General features: G+C 57.7%; 1 protein-coding gene and 1 non-coding gene across 2 annotated transcripts; one reads left to right on the top strand and one right to left on the bottom strand.

Moving 5' to 3' along the window:
- Window positions 1-481: 481 nt before the first annotated feature.
- On the bottom strand, window positions 482-18,548 carry COPG1 (COPI coat complex subunit gamma 1). Its single transcript, XM_043886486.1, has 24 exons — window positions 18,372-18,548; window positions 17,413-17,465; window positions 16,756-16,836; window positions 16,446-16,517; window positions 16,254-16,333; window positions 15,212-15,287; window positions 15,028-15,120; window positions 14,588-14,674; window positions 13,578-13,735; window positions 13,350-13,483; window positions 12,983-13,050; window positions 12,578-12,766; window positions 11,864-11,959; window positions 10,682-10,925; window positions 9,886-9,961; window positions 8,794-8,897; window positions 8,334-8,459; window positions 7,963-8,031; window positions 6,088-6,230; window positions 5,580-5,751; window positions 4,869-4,966; window positions 3,080-3,218; window positions 2,563-2,661; window positions 482-907 (listed from the first exon to the last, which is right to left on the bottom strand). The coding sequence occupies exons 1-24, from the start codon at window positions 18,406-18,408 to the stop codon at window positions 777-779; spliced, it is 2,625 nt and encodes an 874-aa protein (XP_043742421.1). The 5' UTR covers window positions 18,409-18,548; the 3' UTR covers window positions 482-776.
- Window positions 9,493-9,565, top strand: TRNAE-UUC. The gene has a single exon. It is a non-coding gene; the product is annotated as a tRNA-Glu (tRNA).
- Window positions 18,549-21,894: the final 3,346 nt, after the last annotated feature.

The following is a 21,894-nucleotide window of genomic DNA, read 5'->3' as shown; positions in this document are numbered from 1 at the left end:
CAGTGGGCACCAGAACACTTCCCAAGGCCCCCACCTTCCCCCCCAGCCCCAGTACGAATCTTTAACGGTTGACGCCAATGTTTTTAACAGTAGGCAAGACAGATGTATTGGCAAAACCGCCAGGCCTGGGTTTAAAAGTCCAGCTGCAGAAACCAGGGGCTTCTGCTCCGTGGGGCTGCTCCTCCAGCAGCAGGAGGGCACCCCCACCTCAGACCCAGCACTAGGCCTGGTGACCCACCCAGACCCCCAGACCTCACTGATCTCCTACAGGAGGAGGGTGGTTTTGCCCGCCCGCTGCTGTCATCCCCTCAGCAAAGGGTGAGGGGCCGGGGCGGAGGCCTGTGAGAGGGTCCTGCCTCCTGTAGGTACAGTGGCAGTGAAGCCGGACCCCTAAGCTCGAGTCTGCAAAAGTAGCAGTTGTTCAATAAATACATGCTGATTTATTTGTAGGGATAAGATGATGGTTCCGAAGGGGATAAACTCAGGTGGTGCAAGCACTTTATTCATTTGCAATGCCCCTTCCCTGGCAGGCAAGGCAGCAAGTTCTAGGACGAGCTAAAATCATGCCAGGTTTAGAGAGTCACTGTCAGCAGGGGGGTTTGGGGCAGGGGGTCAATTTAAGAAAACAAAAAATACAACAAAAAACCCTCAGTGATTCCTAATTGCTTTTCAATACAAGGCTTGGAAAGGAGCTTCCACTGGGTTCAGGAGGAAGGCGCAACTCTTGCGTAGTGTTCGGGGAAAGGGGAGGACGTGGTCCGATGCAAGCTGGCCTCTTAGCCCACAGACGCCAAGACGATGTCCACGGGCAGCTCCTCCGAACTTCTGGCTGTCACCTGCATAGTGACCGTGTCCAAAAGCAGCAGCCGGGAGCGCACCAGGATGTCATGGCCGCCCCGGAACACACCTGCAAGGGAGAGAAGGCAGGTGCGTAAGACCGAAGCAGGCTGCGCGGCTGGGCTGAGGGGGGCGTGCCACAGCCGGCAGAGGCAGCTCTGGGGGGAGACGGGAGCCGCGGGAGGCGCTGGGCATGTCGCTGCACCTCTCTGCGCTGCAGCATCATCAGTGACCTCGGCAGAGGTCAGCCTGCACGTCACGCTGCTGCCGACCCAGATGAATTACTGGACATGTATGGTTCTGTCTGACATCACCGAGGCTCTCACACGTCCTGACCGCATCAAAGCACAAAGAGCGAGGGACAGCCCCACCGTGGCAAGACTGCAGTGCAGGTGTCTGCAAGCCCAGGGGACGGCGCTGCCTGGCTGTGGCCTGGGTGCGGCCAGCTGTGAGCAGGGCACTGAAGCAGAGCCACTTCCTAACTCTGTTTATAAACACTCAGAAAAAAGAATTTCCCTCCGTTCATTGTTTCAGGTGTGATAAGCGTATTGGATCATGAGCTTTTAGAGAACCAACGGATCAGAAACATTTACATGTGAAATGTCTATGTATGGAGTTTGCTCTAAAATAATCTGGGGGTGGAGAACACATCTGGGTAGAGATGCTCGTTGCTACAGTTGGAGGAGTACATGGGGGTTCCGTGTGTTTAAGTTTGAAAATTTCCAGAAGTGCTTAAAAATCCCATTCCTATTAGAAAAGAATAACCAACCCAGTGGGAAAATATATATGATATAAATAAAACTACATACAATGTTTCATATCAAAGGATATGAAAACGATTCCCAGGAAATGGAATGCAAATGGCACTCTGCATTTGAGGAGATGCTGAATGTCATTGAGTACACAAGAAATGTAAAGTGAAACCACATGAGACACCATTAAGACGCCTGGCAAAGACCATACAGATTGAGAACACGCTGTTTGGTCGGAAGTGTGGGACAGAAGGCATACGATTCCTATGGCAGGCAACTGGAAATATTTACTGAGATGAAAAATGCACTTTGACCTGGTAGAGCCTTGAGAATCTTACCCTACAAATACCCGAGTGCACACATCCAAAGTAAACTGCCTAAGTGTACACGTATGTACGGGATTATTCCTTGCAGCACGCTCTGTAATAGCAGAACACTAGAACAATCCGGTACATCAGTACATGTACCGGTTCTGTGAAACAGTGGTCAGCCACAAGAAACTAAGAAAGCTCAGTCTGGGATGACAAGAAAGTTCTGGAGGTGGATGGTAGTGATGGCTGCAAAACAGCGGGAATGTACTTAACGCCTCTGAACTGAACACCTAAAAATTGCTACACTGGTAAATTTCATGTTGTTAAAAAAAAAAAGAAAAGAGGAAGCTCTTCAAGATGTACTGTCAAGTGCAAACCCAAGTGCAGAGTAACGTACCCACCACCTGTACACAAATGTTTGCATCTGCAAAGGGCAATGTGTACGCTAGCTCTCACGCCCTGTGGTCACAGGGAGGTGCGTGCTGTCCCGCGCAGTAGCTCACTGGCTGCCCGTGGGAGGGGACACAGAGACTGGCAGCAGGCGCTGGGGGAAGACGTCTCTGGCAGGTCTTCTTACGCCTTGTGATGTTCGGCGCTGCGAGCTCTGGGTGCCCGGGCCCCCCAGCGGCACCCAGGCCCTTCCCAAGACAAAGGCCACTTACCGGCCAGGAGCAGCGTGTGCGTATTCTTGTTGTCCGGCACTTTGTCAGACCGCTCACAAGGGTGCATTCCTAAGAACCTGACGATGTTGCCCACAGCCTCTGCGGGGAGAAGTCCCGGAGTTATTAACCCACTTATCCCACCCCCGCTTTGAGCCATCACCACTCCCCCAGCCCCAAATCCCACTGTGCACAGCTTTTAATGAAGCAGCATCTGAACTTTCCCCGGTGGCTCAGCTGGTAAAGAATCCACCTGCAATGTGGGGGACCTAGGTCTGATCCCTGGGTTGGGAAGACCCACTGGAGAAGGGAAAGGCTACCCACTCCAGTATTCTGATCTGGAGAATTCCATGGACTCTCATTCATGGGGTCGTAAAGAGTCGGACACAACTGAGTGACTCTTTTTTATTATTTTATGTATCTGAACTGTGTGTCCTGGATCTTTGGGGGATGGAGGCGGGGACAGTGGCCAAGGGTCTTGAAAGGCAGGCAAACCAGAACAGGCACCCCCAGCGCTTACCTTCGAGGGTCTTGATGGTAGACAAGGTGAATGTTTCCTCCTTCTCAAACTCATCCCCCACCTCGTCCCAGGCTGCCTCGAAGTTTACCTTCATGACCTTCTGGATGTGATCTGCTATCGTGACTTCCAGATCCTCCAGCTGGGGAAGGCAGGGGGGCCTGAGTTACAGCTCCAGGGACAGGCGGCCGAGAGCCTCTGCTGCACTCTGCCCACCTGCCCCCTCCGGCGGCGCAGGCTCCGAGTGCCGCGCTCCGGGGCCGGGCCCCACCGGACCAGCGGCCTGTCCTCAGCTGCTCACGGCCGGGTGGTGGCCCCTCAGCGGGACGCGCCCTCAGACACTGAACTCCTGGAGGCTCCAGTCCTTTATGTAAAGCAGTGCTGTATCTGTGTTTAAGCTACACACGTTTTCCTTACACTTTGCGCTACCTCTCGATTATTTATACCTGATACGATGTAAATATTGCAGAAACAGTTGTAAATACAGTGCAAACACTATGTAAACAGTTGCCTTGTGTAACAAGCTCAAGTTGTGCTTCTGGGAATTTTCTGGAACCCACTCTGATTATTTGCATCCGTCGGTTGGATGCATGGAGGCAGAACCCACAGATGTGGAGGGCCCGCCGTCCTCTCTCGGGGTGTCGGCTGTGAGAGAGCACCCTCCGAAGCCGCCAGTTCCTGAGTGGACGGGGCGGGGGGCGAGGGCTGCTCAGAGTCCGCCTCCTGTGACTTGGCCGGGCCGCTCTGAGCGCCCACCCACTCGTTCGCCAGCAGCTCTCCGCTGAGCCCCTGCTCCCGTGCACGGGAAGGGTGTTCACAGGTCAGACGCAGCCCCTGTGGCAGAAGCCGGGCCTCATACGCAGCCTCCTGTCCATGGCTTAGCTCACTGCTGGCTCCGCCGTGGGCCCGGGAGGACACACATGCCCATCGGCTGTGTTCCAGCGGCTGCCCCTCTGGCCACGAGGGCTCTGGCAGTCTCCATCCCAGGCTGCCTATCTGGGTCTGCACTCAGATGGCATGGAGCCACAGCGCCCTGGGCAAAGCGAGAATGACCCTGCCCTCGGTTCTAGGCTAGCCCGCGAGCTGGAGCCGGAAGGGCCACCGCACTGCATCAGAGGCTTGCCAGCAGATACAAACTGACCCCGCTTCTCTAGAAAGCAACTGACAGCATGAACCAACAAGCCTTAAAATTGTCCTGAGTCTTTGACGCAATTATCCTACTTATAGAAAATAATTGTTTAAAAAAATTCTTTTTAAAATTATTCTACTTCTAGTCCCAAGAAGATAGATCTGAAACACAGATACAAATTTATACTGAAAGGGGTGTTTAATGTAGCGCTTAAAAATAGTAGAACTTGGAATCACAAATGCCCAATGTTAACGGAATACAAGATGAAGTGAATTAGGATATATCAACAGAAGAGAGTATTTTAAAGTCATTAAAAATTGTGTTTATGAAGTATTCGTACTGACGGGAAATTATACCCCGGTTCTAAGTGAACCCAACAAGATCTGTAACGCACATAATAACCTCAGTCATACGATTCCTCTCCCCTCAGCCATTCCCAAGGACTACGGTTAACGTTTTCCTGTCTGTGTGTACTTTGTTTTTGTATTTCCCAGGTTTTCTTGTTACACTTGAACATGTATTTCTTTTTTAAGTTAAAAGCAAAAATTCTTGCACGATGGCTAAACGGAAACCAGCGAGCACACGCGTGCAGACTGGCTGTGAGCCCCGCGGGCCCCGGCTGCCGCTTACCACGTCCTCATCCTCATAGCCCTCCTCGCTTACCACGTACTCATCCTCGTAGCCCTCCTCATCCGCCTCTCCGGTGGTGGGGTCGCAGTCCTTGACGGTGAACTTCATCATGCAGCTGAACGTGCAGGCCACTGCGGGAGGGAAGGCGCGCCATCAGGGCGGGCGCTCTGCGGGCGGGCAGCCACAGCCTGCCCTCCAGGCCTCGGCTGCGCCAGCGGCCCGTGCCAGCCTGCCCACGAGTCGGGACCGAAGGCATGGGCGTGGGGAGGCAGGAGTGCCTGCTTGCAGCCTGAGGAGCTGCCCTCACGAGGAAAGAGGAGCAAGGGGGGCAGAGATGCTTCAGGGTGGCCACGTCCACGTGCCGTCCGGGCCCACCATCCCAGGCCTGGAAAAGCCCGCTTCTTTGGGAGGAGTGGACTTGGACGGTCCTGTGTGTGCCTCTCTGGCTCCTTCACGGTCAAGACAGAATCCTGCCTGAGGACCCGGGCTCGGCCTCTCACCAGCCTCATGAATTCAGGCATGCTGTTTACCCTGATCTCGGGTACCCTCTCGGACAGACAACAGTGCTGCCCCGAAGGGTGTGTGAGGAGGAAATGAGCTGCTGTGTGCAAAGTTCCAGGGCAGGCTGGCCTTCCTCTCTGGACCGACCTCCAGGAGCTGAAGCTCTGACCGGAGACAGACGGCTGGTGCACAGGCCGCGCCCCCCACCCGACCCAGGGGCTCCCAGGAGGCCGGGGGGCTCACCAGCCGTGGGGTCTTCCTTGGGCAGGGCCACCAGCGTGTAGCAGGTCCCAGGCTGGTTGTAGGGCAGGCTGCGGGCGGGCACGTAACCCAGCACCTCGTAGGCCTCCGTGGGCTCCATCTGCACCGTGACGTTCTCCAGGGTCTGGTCATTGAGTGTGTTCGTGCAGTCAAACTGGACCAGGGAGCAGAGGGGCTGAGATGCTGAGCCGGGGGGTGGGGGGGCCCGAGCTGCAGAGGTGGCGTCGGGAACCCCGCCTCTCACCCCACGGCCACCCCGACTCCCGACCCAGGCCCCCTGCCCAGGCTCCCCGTCTCCATGTGGGCACATGGGAGCCACACAGGCCCCGAGTCAAGGACTCAACACAGAGCAGAGGGAGGCAGGGCTGGCATTGAGCTGGGCTCCAGCCACTAGGCTGGGGGCGCCCGGCCCTCCGGGAGGCCCCCGGCTCGCCTGGAAGACCATGTGCTCAGTGGGGGCGCCCGGGCCCCCGGGAGGCCCCCGGCTCACCTGGAAGACCATGTGCTCAGTGAAGGTGTGCTTCGTACAGCGAATGACGTACTCCGTCTCTGACTCAGTGAGGGCCACGGGCTCAGGCGAGGACTTGAAGAGGGGCCCCAGCCCCTGGAACTCGGGCACGGCCGCCAGCTGCTCTGAAACCCACAGGCCGTGCGTTCACCCGGCGGCTCAGCGAGGTCTCTGATCAGGCCTCAGGCTGCGGGCCCTCAGGGCTCCCCGACCGAAGGGCTCACACCTGATTCCTGACACCCCCCGAGCACACCCTCCCGCCTTCACGCTGCTCGGCTGGTGCCACTCCGTGAAGCCGCCTCCCCGCCGTCCCACACGGCACGCCAGACCAACCATGGACAACAGGCCCACGGCCCGGCCTCGTCCATCCAGAGACCCCCTCAAGCTCAGAAGCTCAGCAAGGGTGCTCAGAAGAGGGAGACGGGGAAAGACAAGGAGAAGACGATCGCGCTGCTGGCCACTGAACCAGGCAGGACAGGCTGCTCTCAGACACGTGGCTGTCGGGACAAGTGGCCCCAGAGGAGAGGGAGCAGATTCTGAGTGTTACAAAAAGCCCAGCTCAGAGAGACCGGCAGGCGTCTGGTGCAGGCCAGCTTCGCGTGCCCGGGAGAACGGGGCACTGAGCAGCTGGCAGTGCTCCCCAAGCTGTGCTCAGGAGTCACCGCGCCAGAAACACCCGGGGGTGCGGGCATGGCAACAGTGCAGATCCTCAGGCCTCCCCAGACCTGCCCGTCAGAGACTCCGCAGCAAGAGCCCCAATCCTGCATCTCGAACAAGCTTCCCCTCGTGACTGACGCACACCGATGTCTGAGGACCACTAGTCAAGATCCGTCGCTGGTCTTCCCGGTTACACTGACCTCCACGTGGAAAAGAACTCTGCCCGAGGCAGTAGGATATGCTGCCCTACACTTAGCAGGATTTCGGGGACGGGGGAGAAGGCAGGCAGTATTATTATTATGCTCTTCCCCCCATAAAGAGGCTGAACTCAGACTTCAGGACAAGTGGTGAAGCAGCGTTGAGTGAAACCACTAAGTTCATGCTGATCTCTGCCGGCAGCAAGAGGGAAGGAACACACAGGGAAAACCTGCGGTGAGAGCGACGCCAGCCAGCTCAGGGTCCCGGTTCAGCCACATCTGAGAGACGGCATGTTGGTGGAAGACAGGTTCAGGAGTGGAATGGAAAAGGTGGACTTGAAATGAATCCAACAGTTATCGGGAGCCTGCTATGAGGAAGGCAGGCACTGGTGCAGTGACGGACAGAAAACAGAGAAGACAGAAGCCATGCAGAGCAGGCAGGACGACAGGAGACGAGTCGGGGAGTCGGCGTGGCAGTCACCCAGGATGAGAGGCAAGTGCTGGGCCTCGAAGGCAGGGATCTAGTGGACAATGTGGTCTGCCAACTAGACACACAGCCTCTCCCCTTAGAAATGCAGGAGCAGGGGGACAGACGGGCTCCTCACCAGACCCTGCCAGACAAGTTGGATGGAGCAGAAATGGAGCCGAGACACGGGCCCGCGTCGTGTCCTCAACTCCGCTGAGAGGCATCAGACACCCTGAACCGACTGGGCCCAGGGCCTGCAGCGCTCAGAACAAGGCCTGGGCGGCTCTGGGCCAGCTGGAGCTGGTCTTTAATTCTGGCACCCTCCCCTTGGTGCTGTGCAAACTGGGCAAATCACCGAGTCTCTCTGAACATCCAAATCCTCAGATACCAAATGGATGCGACAACCTCCACCTGAGGGTCAAGCATGCGTCTAAACACTCTCAGAGCCAGCACGCAGGGGAGACCTGATCTCGGCTCCTGGGGGAAGAGCCGCCACCCCAGCCATGGCCCGCGAGCCCCGCGAGCCCCCTCACTCACCCTGGAAGATCTCCTGCCGGGTGGCGGCCACCTTCTCGGGCTGCTTGGCGGCGGTGACTGGGGTGTTCTCTGCAGAACAAGCACGCACGGCGACCCACAGCTCAGAGATGGCCGGGCACGTCAACCTCAGCGCTGTTACTCAGCAAGTGTAATTTCCACCCCCCAGTGTGAAGTTCGGAGCACGGGAGACAGCATGCGACTGTCTGTGTGCAGCTGGCTTCCTCCCCCAGGGCCAGAGGCAGGCGGGCTAACTCCCTCCGCCCAGCATGGCGCCTTCCACCCTGGGCAGCTGTGGTGGCCTTGTGGGCAAGGCAGACCCTCCAGAGGAGGCCTAGACCGAAGGGCCGCTGAAGGACACAGGTGTGCCTCACCTGTCCTCTGCTCTGCCATGGGCGCGGTGGCCAGGGGCACAGACTTGAGGTCAAAGGGCTTCTCCGACGGCTCCAGAGTGTACTGCTGCAGCGCCCTCTCCAGACCCGGGATGGACACCGTCAGACCTAGAGGCCAGAGCGAGATGCGGGTCCAGGGGTCAAGGCTGTAGGACCCTGGGAAAACCACCGCGGCCGCCGAACCCCCACTTCTCAGGACACCCTCCTCTGCAGGACTGCTGCGAAGAGCAGACCGGCGCAGGAAGGGGCTTGGATAGAGTGGGAGGACTCGGCACGTGGAGGTCAGCTCTCTGGGCTGCTCCTACCCTCGCGCCCCCTCGCGTCTTCTGAGATGACAGAGAAGCCCTGCAGTTGCCAGGGGAGTCCAGCGGAGGGCGCCCCGCCCGGGAAGGCCGCAGCTCGGGGAGGGGGCTAGGGCGGTGGCCGGGCGGGGAGGACTCACCGTTCAGGATATAGCCTGCGTTGAGGGCCTTCTGCTTCTGCTCCAGGACGTTGAGATAGAAGGTGGCCCGGTCTCTGACCTCGTTGTCGTCGTCCATCACACACCTGTGGCCAGAACACAGGGCGCTCCTGACGGGGCCGCGGGGCGCAGGCGGCGCTGCGGGGCTCCTGTGCCCCGATCACCAGATGCGGTGCCCGGGTGTCAGAGGCACAGGGGCGGCGGTATTCACTCTCCTGGGACCCTCGTCCAGAGCCCACCCAGGGAGGGAGCCGCGCGCCTGTATCCTGCAGCACACGTCACAAAGGACTCGAACATGACTCCGCAATCCCGCTCCTGGGCGCACACCCAAGAGAGCTGAACGCACAGAGACTCGTGCAAGAACGTTCACAGCAGCGCGAGTCACGCCAGCCGCGGACCGGGAGCGGGCCAAACGCCCACCGACTGAACGGGTTATCAAACGAGGGCCCTTCACGCCACGCAGGAGTATCTGCCCATAGAAAGGCATGAAGCGCTGGCACGTGTGACAGCACGGGCGAAGCCTGGAAACCCGTGAAGGAGCCACACACGTGAGAGGCGACACGCTGAACGCCAGGGGTCGCATGGCAGGTCCGGACCTGGAGCCGAAGGGGCGGGGGCGGCGCTCGCGGGGACTACTAGCTAACAGGGCTTCTCTGGAGTGGTAAAACTGTTTTCGAGAATTCCCTGGTGGTCCAGTGGCTAGGACTCTGTGCTTTCACTGCAGAGGGTCCAGGTTCGATCCCTGGTCAGGGAACTAAGATCCCAGAAGCCGCACAGCGTGGTGAACAGAAAAGTTTCAACTTAGATGGGGGTGATGGGTAAACAACTCTGAATGTAACAAACCCGCTGTATCATGCATTGAAGACGGGGACACTGTGTGGGTTGCGAGTTCTCTCTCGATAAAGCTGTTTTTAAAACAGAGAACACCACGGTGACAGCCAGGCGGAGGGTTTTTGTGCGCACAGCGTCACGCTTTGCTGTGCTTCCGCTGTTTCAACAGCTGCGCATCTTTTCTCCCCCTTCCCAGCTACAGAGACGAGGAGCAGCCGCCGGCCGCGGGGACGCCACACGCACCTCTTCAGCAGCACCAGGATACTGGGCAGCATCTCTTCGTTCTGCGCCCCGAACTTGGCCAGAGCACTCACGGCGCCTGCGTGCACGAGGCAAACACGACTCATGAGCATCAGGGCTCAGAGCGGGCCGGCCGCAGGCCCGACCCGACACCCCATGACAAGCAGCGTCCAGGCCTCGCTTCTCCGGGGGGAGGCGGCCCTGTCCTCGGGCCCAGCAGCCCTTCTCAGCTCGAACTGCAAAGGGGCCACGAGAGCTGCCCTCAATTTCTGTATCCTAAGGGCCTCAGGTGCAGCGAAGCCTTACCTGACGGTAAGTGAGAGAAAATGAACTACAACTGAGGAAGTAACCGCTGCTTGGGGAGCGTCTGTCCAGAGCAGGCGCGAGCGGGAAACGGCAGTAAGTCAAAGTAAAATGCAGACTAGGGTGGCTGTATATGGAAGCGCACACTCATTTAAGGGAGTATGCTATGTGAATTATATCTCAAGAAAGCTATTGTTAAAAAGAAAAACCTAAACACCATGAAGAAAGAAAGGAGAAAGGTGAAAAAAGGAGAAAGGAAAACGACTACATACAGTGAAACAGAAAAACTGCTGAGGTGAGCGTTCACCGAGCGACGCCCACGCCCCTGGGCCGCCGGGAGCCCGGGTGCCCACGCCCCTGGGCCGTCCTCCGGCCGCTGGGAGCCCGGGTGCCCACGCCCCTAGGCCTCCGGGAGCCCGGTGCCCCGCCCCTGGGCCGTCCTCCGGCCGCCGGGAGCCCGGTGCCCCGCCCCGGCGCAGCCCCCGCCCCAGCGCACCTGCGCGGACCTCTGCGTGCTCCAGCACCACGCGGTTGTAGATGAAGCGGATGTACTTGGAGGGGTTGCTGGTCCTGGGCCCCTCCTGGCCCAGCAGGTGCAGGATGCGGGTGGCCAGCACGGTGAACTCGCAGTCCTCGATGAACTCGCACAGGTGGGACAGCCCCGTCTCCTTGCTCTCCGCGTTCTCCTCGATGATGCTGATGATGCAGTCCACGATGGCCCGCTTGTACTCGAAGCCGCCCTGCGGGCCAGCGCGACGAGGAGCTGAGCCCCAGCTGGCTCTGCGTAGCCCAGCTGCAGCCTGGCCCCGCGGCCCAGCCGGAGCCCGCAAGCGAGGGCCTGGCTCCCCCGCCACGACCTCCCTTTTGTGTAAAAACCAAAGGCTCAGGCTGAATGCTCGCCGGGGCTGTTCCCAGTCTAACCGCAGATGCTTTAATAGAAACATCTGGGACTTGATTTTCTTCCCACCTTTGAGACAAAGGCAGAATGGGTGGTGTAGAGGCCAGAGGGGTGTCAAGTAGGGGATTATCGTTAAATGGGAACAGAGTTCAGTTTTGCAGGATGAGAAAGTTCTGGAGATTAACTGCACTCCTATGTGAAGGTATGTAACAATATTGAACAATATAGACTTACGAACAGTTAAAGTGATGAACTCTGGTGTGAAAGTCGCTTAGTCTTTGCGACCCCATGGACTATATAATCTGTGGAATTCTCCAAGCCAGAATACTGGAGTGGGTAGCCTTTCCCTTCTCCAGGGGATCTTCCCAACCCAGGGGTCGAATCCAGGTCTCCTTCATCAGAGGCCAATTCTTTACCGGGGAAGCCCTCGATGAATTCTGTGTCATGTCTATTTTATGACAGCGGTCTCCAACCTTTTCGGCATCAGGGACCGATTTTTCTGGGAGAAAATTTTTCTATGAAAAACTGCAATGGCTAGAATATTTCTATACCAGATGATACCAGACAGACTGTGAGCCATCTTCTGCTTAAGCATTGCCTTGGGGCATCTGCTGGGTCTTTACGGCCAGGGTGGTACGTCGTCGGTTACGACTGTAACCACAGTGACTGGGGCGTGTTTGCACTGCCTGCGCATGAGGAGCCGAAAGGGAAGCCAGCCAGCTAACAGGTGGATCCAGGCCCGCCCGCCCGGGAGCCAGCAGCCAGGCCACCCGCTCTTACCTCTTCCCGCAGCATGGAGAACAGGAAGTTCATGAGCACGGCGTGCTTGCGGGGGTACTTCTGACACAGCGCGCTGATGGCCTGCACGACCACCACCTGTGCCAGAGACACGCGTGAACCACGGCCCGGGCCCGCAGGCGGCTCCTTCAGTCCCTGGGGCCAGCAGAGCCCCTCCTCGGGTGAGGCCGGGACAAGGCGTGACAGGCCAGGGGACGAGGGCACCTTCGCCCCCCTTGGGGAGCCTGCAACCCCGACCCCCTGGGCAGGGCAGCAAGCACAGTGGTCCAAGGCCCCGATCCACACTGCGAGTCCCTCCAGGCTGCTCTTCTACTCAGACCCCAAGGCAAGCGCACAAGCGCTCCTGCTGGCCCTTCCCAGGTCCTTCCTGGGCGGCTCCCCCGGGAACTGCTACCCTGAGGGTTTCCTCACTGCACCAGTGTGTGGAATGATCCCGTCCACACCAGTGTCGGCTTCCATCTTCCCACCCCAAAAAGCGAGCTCTGAAGGCAAGACGGCGCGTATACTGCTCCCCTCTCTCCGGACTCTGCCCAGCACAGGACACAGCGCCCACAGAGACACTAAAGGGCTTAACCGGCCAGCCTGGAAGCTCCTGGCCTTGCTGACAAAGGCCAGATGCAGTGCCTCGCACATCTCCACCAGCGAGGTCCCCCGTCCGCCCCCCGGCCCACCCTGCTCCGGGCGCAGACTATAGACCTTGAACTCGTCCGAGATCTCGGACATGAAGGAGGATATCTGCTTCATGAGGCGGTCAATGCTGCCCTCACTGCCCGTCTTGAGCAGGGTGGTGATGGCCAGCGTGGCGATGCTGCGGTTCGAGTCCGTCACCAGGTTCTCCAGGTCCAGGTTACAGGCTGTCACCGCGGATGGGTGCTTCATGGCCACCTGTCCGGGAGCAAAGAGATGAGGACAGGGATGGGCCGTAGAAGGCCTCCCGCTGTTCTGCTGGCCCTTCAGGTGGGCTCACGCCAGCAGCTGGGGGACAGAGACCAGCCAGGGCTGCACCTCCTGCTGTGGGGGACCAGACGGGTCTCCTGGGCCCAGGCCCCCTCCCCCAGCCCTGTCGGAAGGCCGGCCCCACTCCCTCCACCTCGAACTCACCTTGTTGAGGGTGCGGACCGCAGCATAACGGAGGGCGGCCTTGGGGGAGCTGCAGAAAAGCTGGAGCACTGTGAGGAGACAGACGCCAGTGACGGGCTGCCCCCTTTGGGGCAGCCAGGAAACCCAGGGGCCCCCGGGAGGGGCAGGGACGGGGCACGGGGCACAGTTGTGGGGCAAGGGCTTGGAGACTGTTCAGACCCAAATCCCCCGCTCAGCTATTCCCCAACCAGCACGGCCACCCCCACCGAGGAGCCGTGCACCTGCCCACCGCCGGGCAGGGCCTCGCCCCGGGAGACCCAGCTGCAGGGGGGGTGGCGGGGGGGCGGGGCCTGGGCAGCTGAGCCCGCGGGGGGCGGGGCCTGGGCACCTGAGACGGCGGGGGCCAGCTCCTTGGCGCTGCACCCGGGCAGGTTGACGATGGCCGAGGCGGCCTCGTACACCACCATCTCGTGCTTGTTGCGCAGGCAGCTCTCGATGAAGTCGAACAGCGGGCTGTCGCGGCTGCAACGAAACAGGCGGCAAGAGGACGCTGAGGGGCCGCCCCAGGGCCGGGTGAGGGCTGGGGGGGGCGCGCGGCAGGGCGCGGTGCCGCTACCTGCCGTCCTCGTCCTCCAGCTGCCGGCTGGCCACGCGGATCATCATGCAGTAGGCGAAGGGGGACTTGAGGCCGTGCCGCGTGAACTTGCTGATCATCTTGCTGACGGCCAGGCGGTCGTTCTTCCGCACGTGGTACAGAAGCCCCAGCGCGTGGTACTGGGAGGGTGGGGCGGGCACAGAGCAGGGCGAGTGAGGCCTGAGGCCACGCGGCCGCTCCTCACCTCTGGGGTGGGCACCATGGGCGCTTCCGGAGCCCAGGTGTGGGCCAGCCGGCCAAGCCACGGGGACTCTGCAGGCCTCCTTCCCCCGGCCCCGCCAGGCGCCACCCAGATGGAGGAACTGGAGACCAGGTGTCTCCAACCAGAAAGAGGAAGCCAGAGCCGGCCTGGTTTGAGGACACGTGTCGTCAGGGGCCGTGCAGACTGGCGCCCTCACAGCAGACCCTCGGCCCGGCCCCGCCCCAGGATGCATGGCTGCTGCTGCAAAGCCAGCAGGGGGAGGGGAGGCAAACAGACCATCCCCGTCCCCTCTGCCCTCCAGAGTCCTCACTAGGGCGGCGCTCAGGGCTTTCTACGTGGGAAGAAGCCCCTGTGATCCTGGAGGTTTTGAGGGGCCAGAGTGGGCCCTGGAAACGAGACCAAGCACTAAGACACGGGGCGGGAGAGGGAACAGATGTCCACACGGGGGGCCTGCAGGTCTGGGCAGGAGGGCAGAGGCTCCCACTGAACCCTCACCAGGAACCAGGCAGATGGCATCACACACCCAAAGCAATACTCGCTGGTTATCAAAACTATCAAATATTTTAGCATGAGCCCATCAAGTCTGTAAGCCAACTCCCCCTGCAAGAGGTGCCCTAGATTCTTTTCCCCAAATCCCCAAGCCTCCCCACCATGAGAAAAGGGTTAAAGACTGCTTCAGCCAGGGGCTGCCAGGACCTCCGTGGTGGAAGTCCATCCTGCTGGCCAGCGCCTGAGCATTTTCAGCATCCCTGCCCCGTTCACGGCTCACCTGGACCATGATGTTGTCACTGGACGCTGCCTCCTGGGCCTCATTCACCCAGCGCTTGACCACGTCGAAGCTGCACTTGAGCAGGTGCTGTGGGGCACAGGGCATGCTGAGCGGGGCGGGCAGGACGCCCTGCCGCCGGGGTCCTCCGAGAGGGTGCAGACTCGGCACGGCTCCCACCCTCGCTCCCCTTGCCCTGGCGGACTTCCTGCCAGGCTCAAATCCCCAAAACCTGTCACCCCAGGGCATGGGTCAAGGCCGCCAACCCGGCCCTCAACCCACCCAGAGTCCCCTGGGCGCTTTTCACCGAGCAGGGGTGGGACTCTCAGAACCGGGGCCACACAGCTTTAGTTTTCCTTTGGAAAGCCATCTTTGATGCTTCCTCAGTCTCCCGACCAGCCCCAGCCCCGGCCCCAGCCCGGGTCCCGGCCGAGGCCACACACCAGCGAAGACACGAGGGCGGAGCTGGAGACGCTGGGCACCTTGTCCACGATGGCCTGCTTCATGTAGCGCTCGATGGCCTGTAGCATGGTGCTCTGTGGGGCGCAGGCAGGGAACAGTGAGGACCGGAGGGGCGCAGGCGTGAGCCCCGGGGCCCCGCGCCCCTCCCCAGAGTGGGGCACTCACGTCGGTGATCTGGCAGAGGGCGCGCACGGCCGGGCCCCGGTAGCTGTCCTCCTTGCCGGTCATGTCCTTGGTCAGGCTGCGGGGACAAGGCGCGGGCCTCACGCAGGGCCGGGCCTGCTCCCACGCCCCACTCACCCCACCCGGATCAGCAGGCCCGTCTCCAGACGGGTGTCCGCTCTGGGCTCTTAACCCTTCATCAAGGGGTCTCCGTGAAACTCCACACTGCCTGGGTCACTGCCCTGCTCTGACGGCAATCTTCCCGCGCAGGGCTTCCTGCTGCCGTCCCTGTTGAGTGCTTGTGGAGAAGTCCCTGGACTCCCCCCAGATCCTGGCAGCTGTGCTCCACCCACCCCACCTCTGTCCTGCTCTGCCCACCTCGCCCCGCAGGACTCCACTCCCCCTGTTCCAGGAGGCCTTTCCTGACCCAGATTCAAGCCGGCAGTCCTCCTGGCCTGCTCTCACAGCCGCCACACCCCCCTAATGCCTGTCTGTGGGGTTACCTCCCTGGAAGCTCTGGGGCTGCAGACGCCGTGTCTGCCACATTCTCTAAGTGAACCTATACATGCGTGTGTAGCAGCCCCCCAAACCACGTCAAGAAGTACGAGAGTGGAGCCCAGGGATGACGCCAGAGCCAAACGCTTCCTGAGCACGTCCTCCGTGAGCCAGTCTGCCTGTGGGCGAGTTTGCCTGTGGCCTTCGTGCACCCCACCACCCCCCATCCCGGTCGCTTCTTCCCAGGCTCTCCTGGCAAGAGCTGGAGTCGCTGTGGAAGCTCCAGGCCGCCTCCGCGGACCAAGAGGAAGCAGGGAAGAGACGGCTTGTGCCTAAAAGCCCAGACCAGAGAATTACAAGAGGAACCGCCCACCCTGGAGGCTGCCAGGGCTGGGCAGAGTAACTGAAGGGGAGGGGGAGTGGAGAGGAGAGGCGGCGAGGGCGCTGGCGACACGTGACCGAGGAGGGCTGAGGGGCGGGAGCTCGGGAGAAGATGGGAGACAGAAGACAGGCTGGGCATGGGTGCGGCCATCAGGGGCCCAGGACTCGCCTGCTGGTCACGATGATGACATCCTCTGCGATGCAGGACATCTCCTTGATGGTCAAGTAGCACATCCGACGGAGGGTGGGCTGGGCAGGAGAGGCGAAAAGCCCTGTGACCCCTGGCTCAGCCTGACACAGGAGCAGCCATGCACAGGGGCCCTCCCACCACCCGGAGGAGGGCTGGGGTGGCGGCACTTACGTCATTGGACTGAAAGAGTTTGGTCATGGCAAAGAAGGCCTCGGTCGCTTCCGTGGTCCCCAGGTGCTCCCCCTGTTTCAGTTCAGAAGGAAGCCTCAGCTTGGGACAGAAAGGCCGGAAGGCTCTTCCTGCTATGTCAGCCCAGGTCGGAGCCTCAGACCCGCAGAGGCTGCATCAAGGACGACACCTCAGAGTGGGACCCTGAGGGCACCCAGAGATGGGCCGCTGGCTGCCACCACCCAGGGGCTGTGCCCCTGCCCCCAGCACACCCCAGTACTGTTTTCCACACCCCCAAGCCTCACCCTGTTACCTGGTTTATGAGGTAAAGGATCTTGGTGAGGATGTGGGCACATTTCCGAGGGTTGATGGGCGTTTCGTTAAACACACGGGCCTGAGAAGAAGCGACCAAGGATATTTACCTTCTGGCTGAGTTTATTTCCCTTCCATGACTGTCCTCAAGCACATCAGAGATCTGAGAACGCTCAAGGTAAAGAAATACACTTGTCCTACTTTATTTTCACATGGAAGGAGTTTTGTTTTCCTTTTTTTAAAATTCATCTATTAGCAACTCCTGAAATCCTCCCTAGATATTACCTGGAGATGTGCTGACTTAGAGACTAATGAATACTTAGTAAAAAGGCTCTTTTTTGGGGGGTGGGGGGAGCCACACTGCGTGGCCTGCATGCAGGATCTTAGTTCCGCAAACAAGGCTGGAGCCAGTGTCCCCTGCAGTGCAAGCGTAGAGCCCTACCCACTGGACCACCAGAGAAACCCTCAAAGCTTATTAATTAAATGGAAGGAGAAACAAAGATGAAGAAAAGGATCAGCATAATGAATTCCCCGTCTTTCCACAAACAGATTCCTCCCCTGATGTCCTATAAACCAGCACTTTGAATGTGCCAGCGTTTTGATCACACTGACTGTGAACATTCTCCATGGAAGACCTAGGGGAGCAAATGACACTTGCCTCCTGCAGCACCGCACTCTTCTCGAGGTGCTGGAACGGGTTGGAGCTTCCACCTTCCATGAGAGAAGAGAAGGGGCTGAGCACAGGTTGTGACCCTGAATTTCAAAACTCTCCCAGATGTAGACAATGGAGAAAGACATCCCGATGGCCCGGAGATTCAAACTCCAACTCCTCTCAAAGGCACTCAGAGCTCTACAGGCTGCCAATAGGCCCTGCCACCCGCCTCCAGGGAGCTCCCCTGACCCCAAACCACTAACTCGCAGTCACCCAGCAGCCCTGGTACAGTCCTCGTGTGCCTCTTAGAGTGTCATGTCTTTCATTCATGTATGCAACTGGTACCTAACTGAGCTCCTACTGCGTGAGGGACCACCATCTCCAGTGACTATGGTTTCTGCACATAGCAGAAGTCACACTCGTAATTAATGACACACCTATGTGACTGATGTCTATTGCCTCCACTCCGCTGCGACCAGTCTTATATTCCTAGCTTGCTCACGAGCGCGTCTCACTAGCTCTGCTGCAGAGTCTGGGAACAGTGCAACCTGGCATGCACCAGGCGCTCGATATGTTTGCCGGATAAATGAATCGGAGTCAGGGTTCTCAACCACCGATCCGGGCACCACCGACTAGGACTCCCCAGCACGGGCGCAGCCCCGGCGAATCCCCAGAGGACCACCGGGTCTGGCCCCCTCCGCTGACAGGCGGGGAAGCAGAGGCCCGGAGGCGCAGACCCGCTCAAGGTCACCCAGCGAATCGCGGCCCGAGCTGCCGGGTGAGGGGCAGCAGAGCCCGCTCGGGCTCTCCGGGGCCGGCTGCGGAAGGGCGCCGCACCTTCGCGCAAGTCCCCGGGGCCTCCCGAGGCCTCGCATCCAGACGGAGGTCCGGTAGGAGGCCTCAAAGGGAGGGCGCGGAGGGCTAGCGCGGGGATCTGGCCTCCCCCAAGGCCTCGGCCCTCTCACCCGATTCCTCGTCCTTCTTGTCGAATTTCTTCAGCATGGCGATGTCCCTGCAGGAGCCAAGCTGCAGCCAAGGATGGACGCAGCGGCCGGCGGCGGCGGCGGTTCCGCACTGCCCACTTCCGGCCGGCCACGTCGCCCGGCACTGTGCGCAGGCGCACTGCGCGCTCGGCGCAGGCGCACAGCCGGGCCGCGCCGCCGCGTCAGGCGTTAACCCCGTCCCGGCTCCGGGCGGCCGGACCTCCGCTTCCAAGCCCCACGCCCTCCTGTCAGTGCCGTCCTCCCCGCCTCGCTGACTCCGGGCGGGAGTCTAAGCGGGCGTTTCGGAGGCGAGGCAGAATGTGGCACGCTGGCCCGCGCAAGCGCGCGCTTCCCAGTGCCCCCTGTTCTGATCAGCCCCTTCGGGAGGCCCGCCGGCCTCGCCTCCCGTCAGCCGCTCCCCCGCCGGCCTTCCCTGCCCGCAGGAGGCGCCCCTGACACCTGTCACACACTCTCACTACCGCGGTGACTGTCTCTCATTTCCCGCGCCGGACACTGTCGGCATACAGTGGGCGCTCTATACGCGGCTGCGTGACCGGACTCTTGCCGCTCGCCTCAGCCCGGCCGCCTCACGGCCGCTCCTGGCGCGCGAACAATGTCGGGGGCGCGGTTCACTGGCGGGGACCTGTTTGAAGTGACTGAAGGCCGGCGTGGCTGCGGCAGCCGGCTCTTTAAACCCGCGGGCACTGGCCAAGCGCCCACTGCATGCGCCGCCGGGCGCTGGGGGCGGGCAGGGACGCGAAGGGGAGACAGGCGTCGCCCAGGGCCATCCCCGCGGAGCCGGGAGGACACCGCGAGGCTGAGGCGAGGACGCGCGCTGGCCAGAGGGCGGGAGCCCAGGTGAGTCCGGGCGCCGGCAGGGCCCCAGGGGCGGCGGGGGCGTGGCCCGCGGGCGCGGGGACCGGGGAAAGCGCGAGGCCGCGCCCCCGGGGGCCGGCTCTGCGGAGGCTGAGGCCGCAGTCGGGGGCCGCAGGGAACCCGGGCCGTGGGTCTTGCGCCGTCGGGAAATAAGTCAGGAGTCAGATGCGCAAAGTCTTTAACCAGTAACTCCACCCCTTGCCAGGAGGAAATCATCCAGAAGAAGAAATTAAGTTGCTCGGTGCAGTAGTTTGCCGCAAGAAAATTGGAAACATGGAAACATCCTAAACGTCCAGCAATAAGGGGATGGTTAACGGAATTATGGTCCATCCATCGGATGAAAGATTCCACATCCCTATATAAAGGGATATTTCTGATGGCTTGAGACTCAGTAATCCAAACTTCTTAAAATGAGACATTAACAGGGAGAAACAGACTGTAAAAGTCTCCTTAATTCAGTTGAAATAAGTACGCCTCTTGGTTAAAAACCAGGAAAGAGCCCCAGAGATTTGCATTGTTGGGTTAAGACCGTGAAATACAGATAAGTTATGTTGAGTAAAATGCAAACAAATATAAAATACCCTTTTATGTTATGATATTAATTCTATAGAATTATATACCAAGGGTAAATTTTATAACACCTCATTTTTACAATGAGAATCGTGGGTTGTGACTCCAACTCTGAGTATGAGGTCGTATATAATTGTGGGAGTTTTACTGCTTTAAACAGTAATGTACATTCTTTTGATACTTGCTAAATCCTTTATAGAAACACAGGGTATGGGGAAGTACAGGGGACATTAGGGAAATCTGAGTAAGATTTGTAGATTGAACCAATATCAATGTTATCCTGGTTGTGGTATTCTCTCTCTTTTTTAAATTTATTATTTATTAATTAATAATAATTTTGCTAGTTTTAAAAAATTTAGATATAATCCACATGCCTTAAAATTCATTCTTTTGGGACTTCCGTGGTGGTCCAGTGACCAAGACTCCCAGCTCCCAATGCAGGGGGCCCAGATTTGATCCCTGATCAGGGAACTAGATCCCACGTGCTGAAGCTAGGAATTCGCACATTGCAACTAAAAGACTGCATGCTGCAGTGAAGATGGAAGATCCTGCATGCTTCAGCTAAGAGTCACAAAGCAAAATAAATAAACATAAACATTTAAAAAAAAAACAATTCACTCTTCTGTAAGTGTACAATTTGATGGGTTGTAATATATTTTTAAAAATTGTGCCTCCATTACCACTAATTCCAGAACATTCTCATCATCCCTAAAAGAAATTGATCTCCAATAGCAGTCATTCTCCATTTCTCATTCCCTTCCCCCCAACCATTACTCTCCTTTCTGTTTCTGTGGATTTGCATGTCTGGATATTTCATGTAAATAGAATCATACAACATGTGGCCTTTTGTGTGTCTGGCTTCTTAGCATAATATTTTCAAGGTTCATGTCATAGCATGAATCAATATTTCATTCTTTTTTATTGCTGAATAATAGTCCATTTAGGGATATACACACATATACATTTTGTTTATTTAACTTTTACCAGTTAGTGAACACTTGGGTTGTTTGCACTTTTTGGCTCCTCAATAATGCTGCTGTGAAGGTTTCTGTACAAGTCTTTGTGTGACATATGTTTCCATTTCTCTTGAGTACAAATGCTGTGGAACAACTGTAACATTTTCCCTAACTGCCTGATTTCCAAAGTATCTGCTCCCCTGTATTTTCCCGCCAGCAAAGTATTAAAGGTTTCAATTTCTCCACATCCTTACTAACACTTACTGTCTTTTTTATTAATAGTCACCTTAGTGAATGTGAACTGGTATCTCATTGTGGTTTTTATTTGCATTTCCCTGATGGTTAATGATGTTAAGCATCATTTCAGGTACTTTTGGCTGTTTATACATCTTCTTTGAAAAAATGTCTATTCAAATACCTTGTCCATTTTTAAGTTGAGTTTTTAAATCTCATTTTTAAGTCTATCTTTTTATCATAGACTTATGAGTTCTTTATAACCCTAGTTAGACTCTTATCAGGTATATGACTGACAAATACTTTCTTTCATTCTGTGGGTTGTCTTTTCACTGTCTTTATAGTGTACTTGAAAGCACAAAAATTTTTACTGTGATGAGATCCAATTTATTCATTTGTTGCTGTTGCTTACGTTTTTACTGTCTTTCTTATATATAAGAAATCATTGCTTGATCCAAGGTCATGAAGATTTACCCATATGCTGTCTTTTAAGAATTTTATAGTTTTACCTCTTGTAATTAGGTCTTTGACCCATTTTGAGTTAGTTTGTGTATAAGGTGTAAGGCTCATACACCTTATGAGGCGTCCGACCTCATTCTTTTGCATGCGACCATCCAGATGTCCCAGCACCATTTGTTGAAGATCATTATTTCTCCCGTTGACTTGTGTTGGCACTTTTGTCACAAAACAATTGACCACAAATGTATGGATTTATTTCTGGACTCTCATTTCTATTCCATTGATCTTTGTTTTGCAAGGTCTAACTTGGGGGAAATTGGGGGAAATTGGGGGAAATTGGGCAAAGGGTATGAAAGATCTTTCTGTATTATTTCTTACAACTGCCCGTGAGCATACAATTATCTTAACAA

This window comes from Cervus elaphus, chromosome 24 (genome assembly GCF_910594005.1).
Source record: "Cervus elaphus chromosome 24, mCerEla1.1, whole genome shotgun sequence".
In the NCBI taxonomy this organism is placed as follows: Eukaryota; Metazoa; Chordata; class Mammalia; order Artiodactyla; family Cervidae; genus Cervus; species Cervus elaphus.
This window is presented reverse-complemented; position numbering and strand designations above follow the sequence as displayed.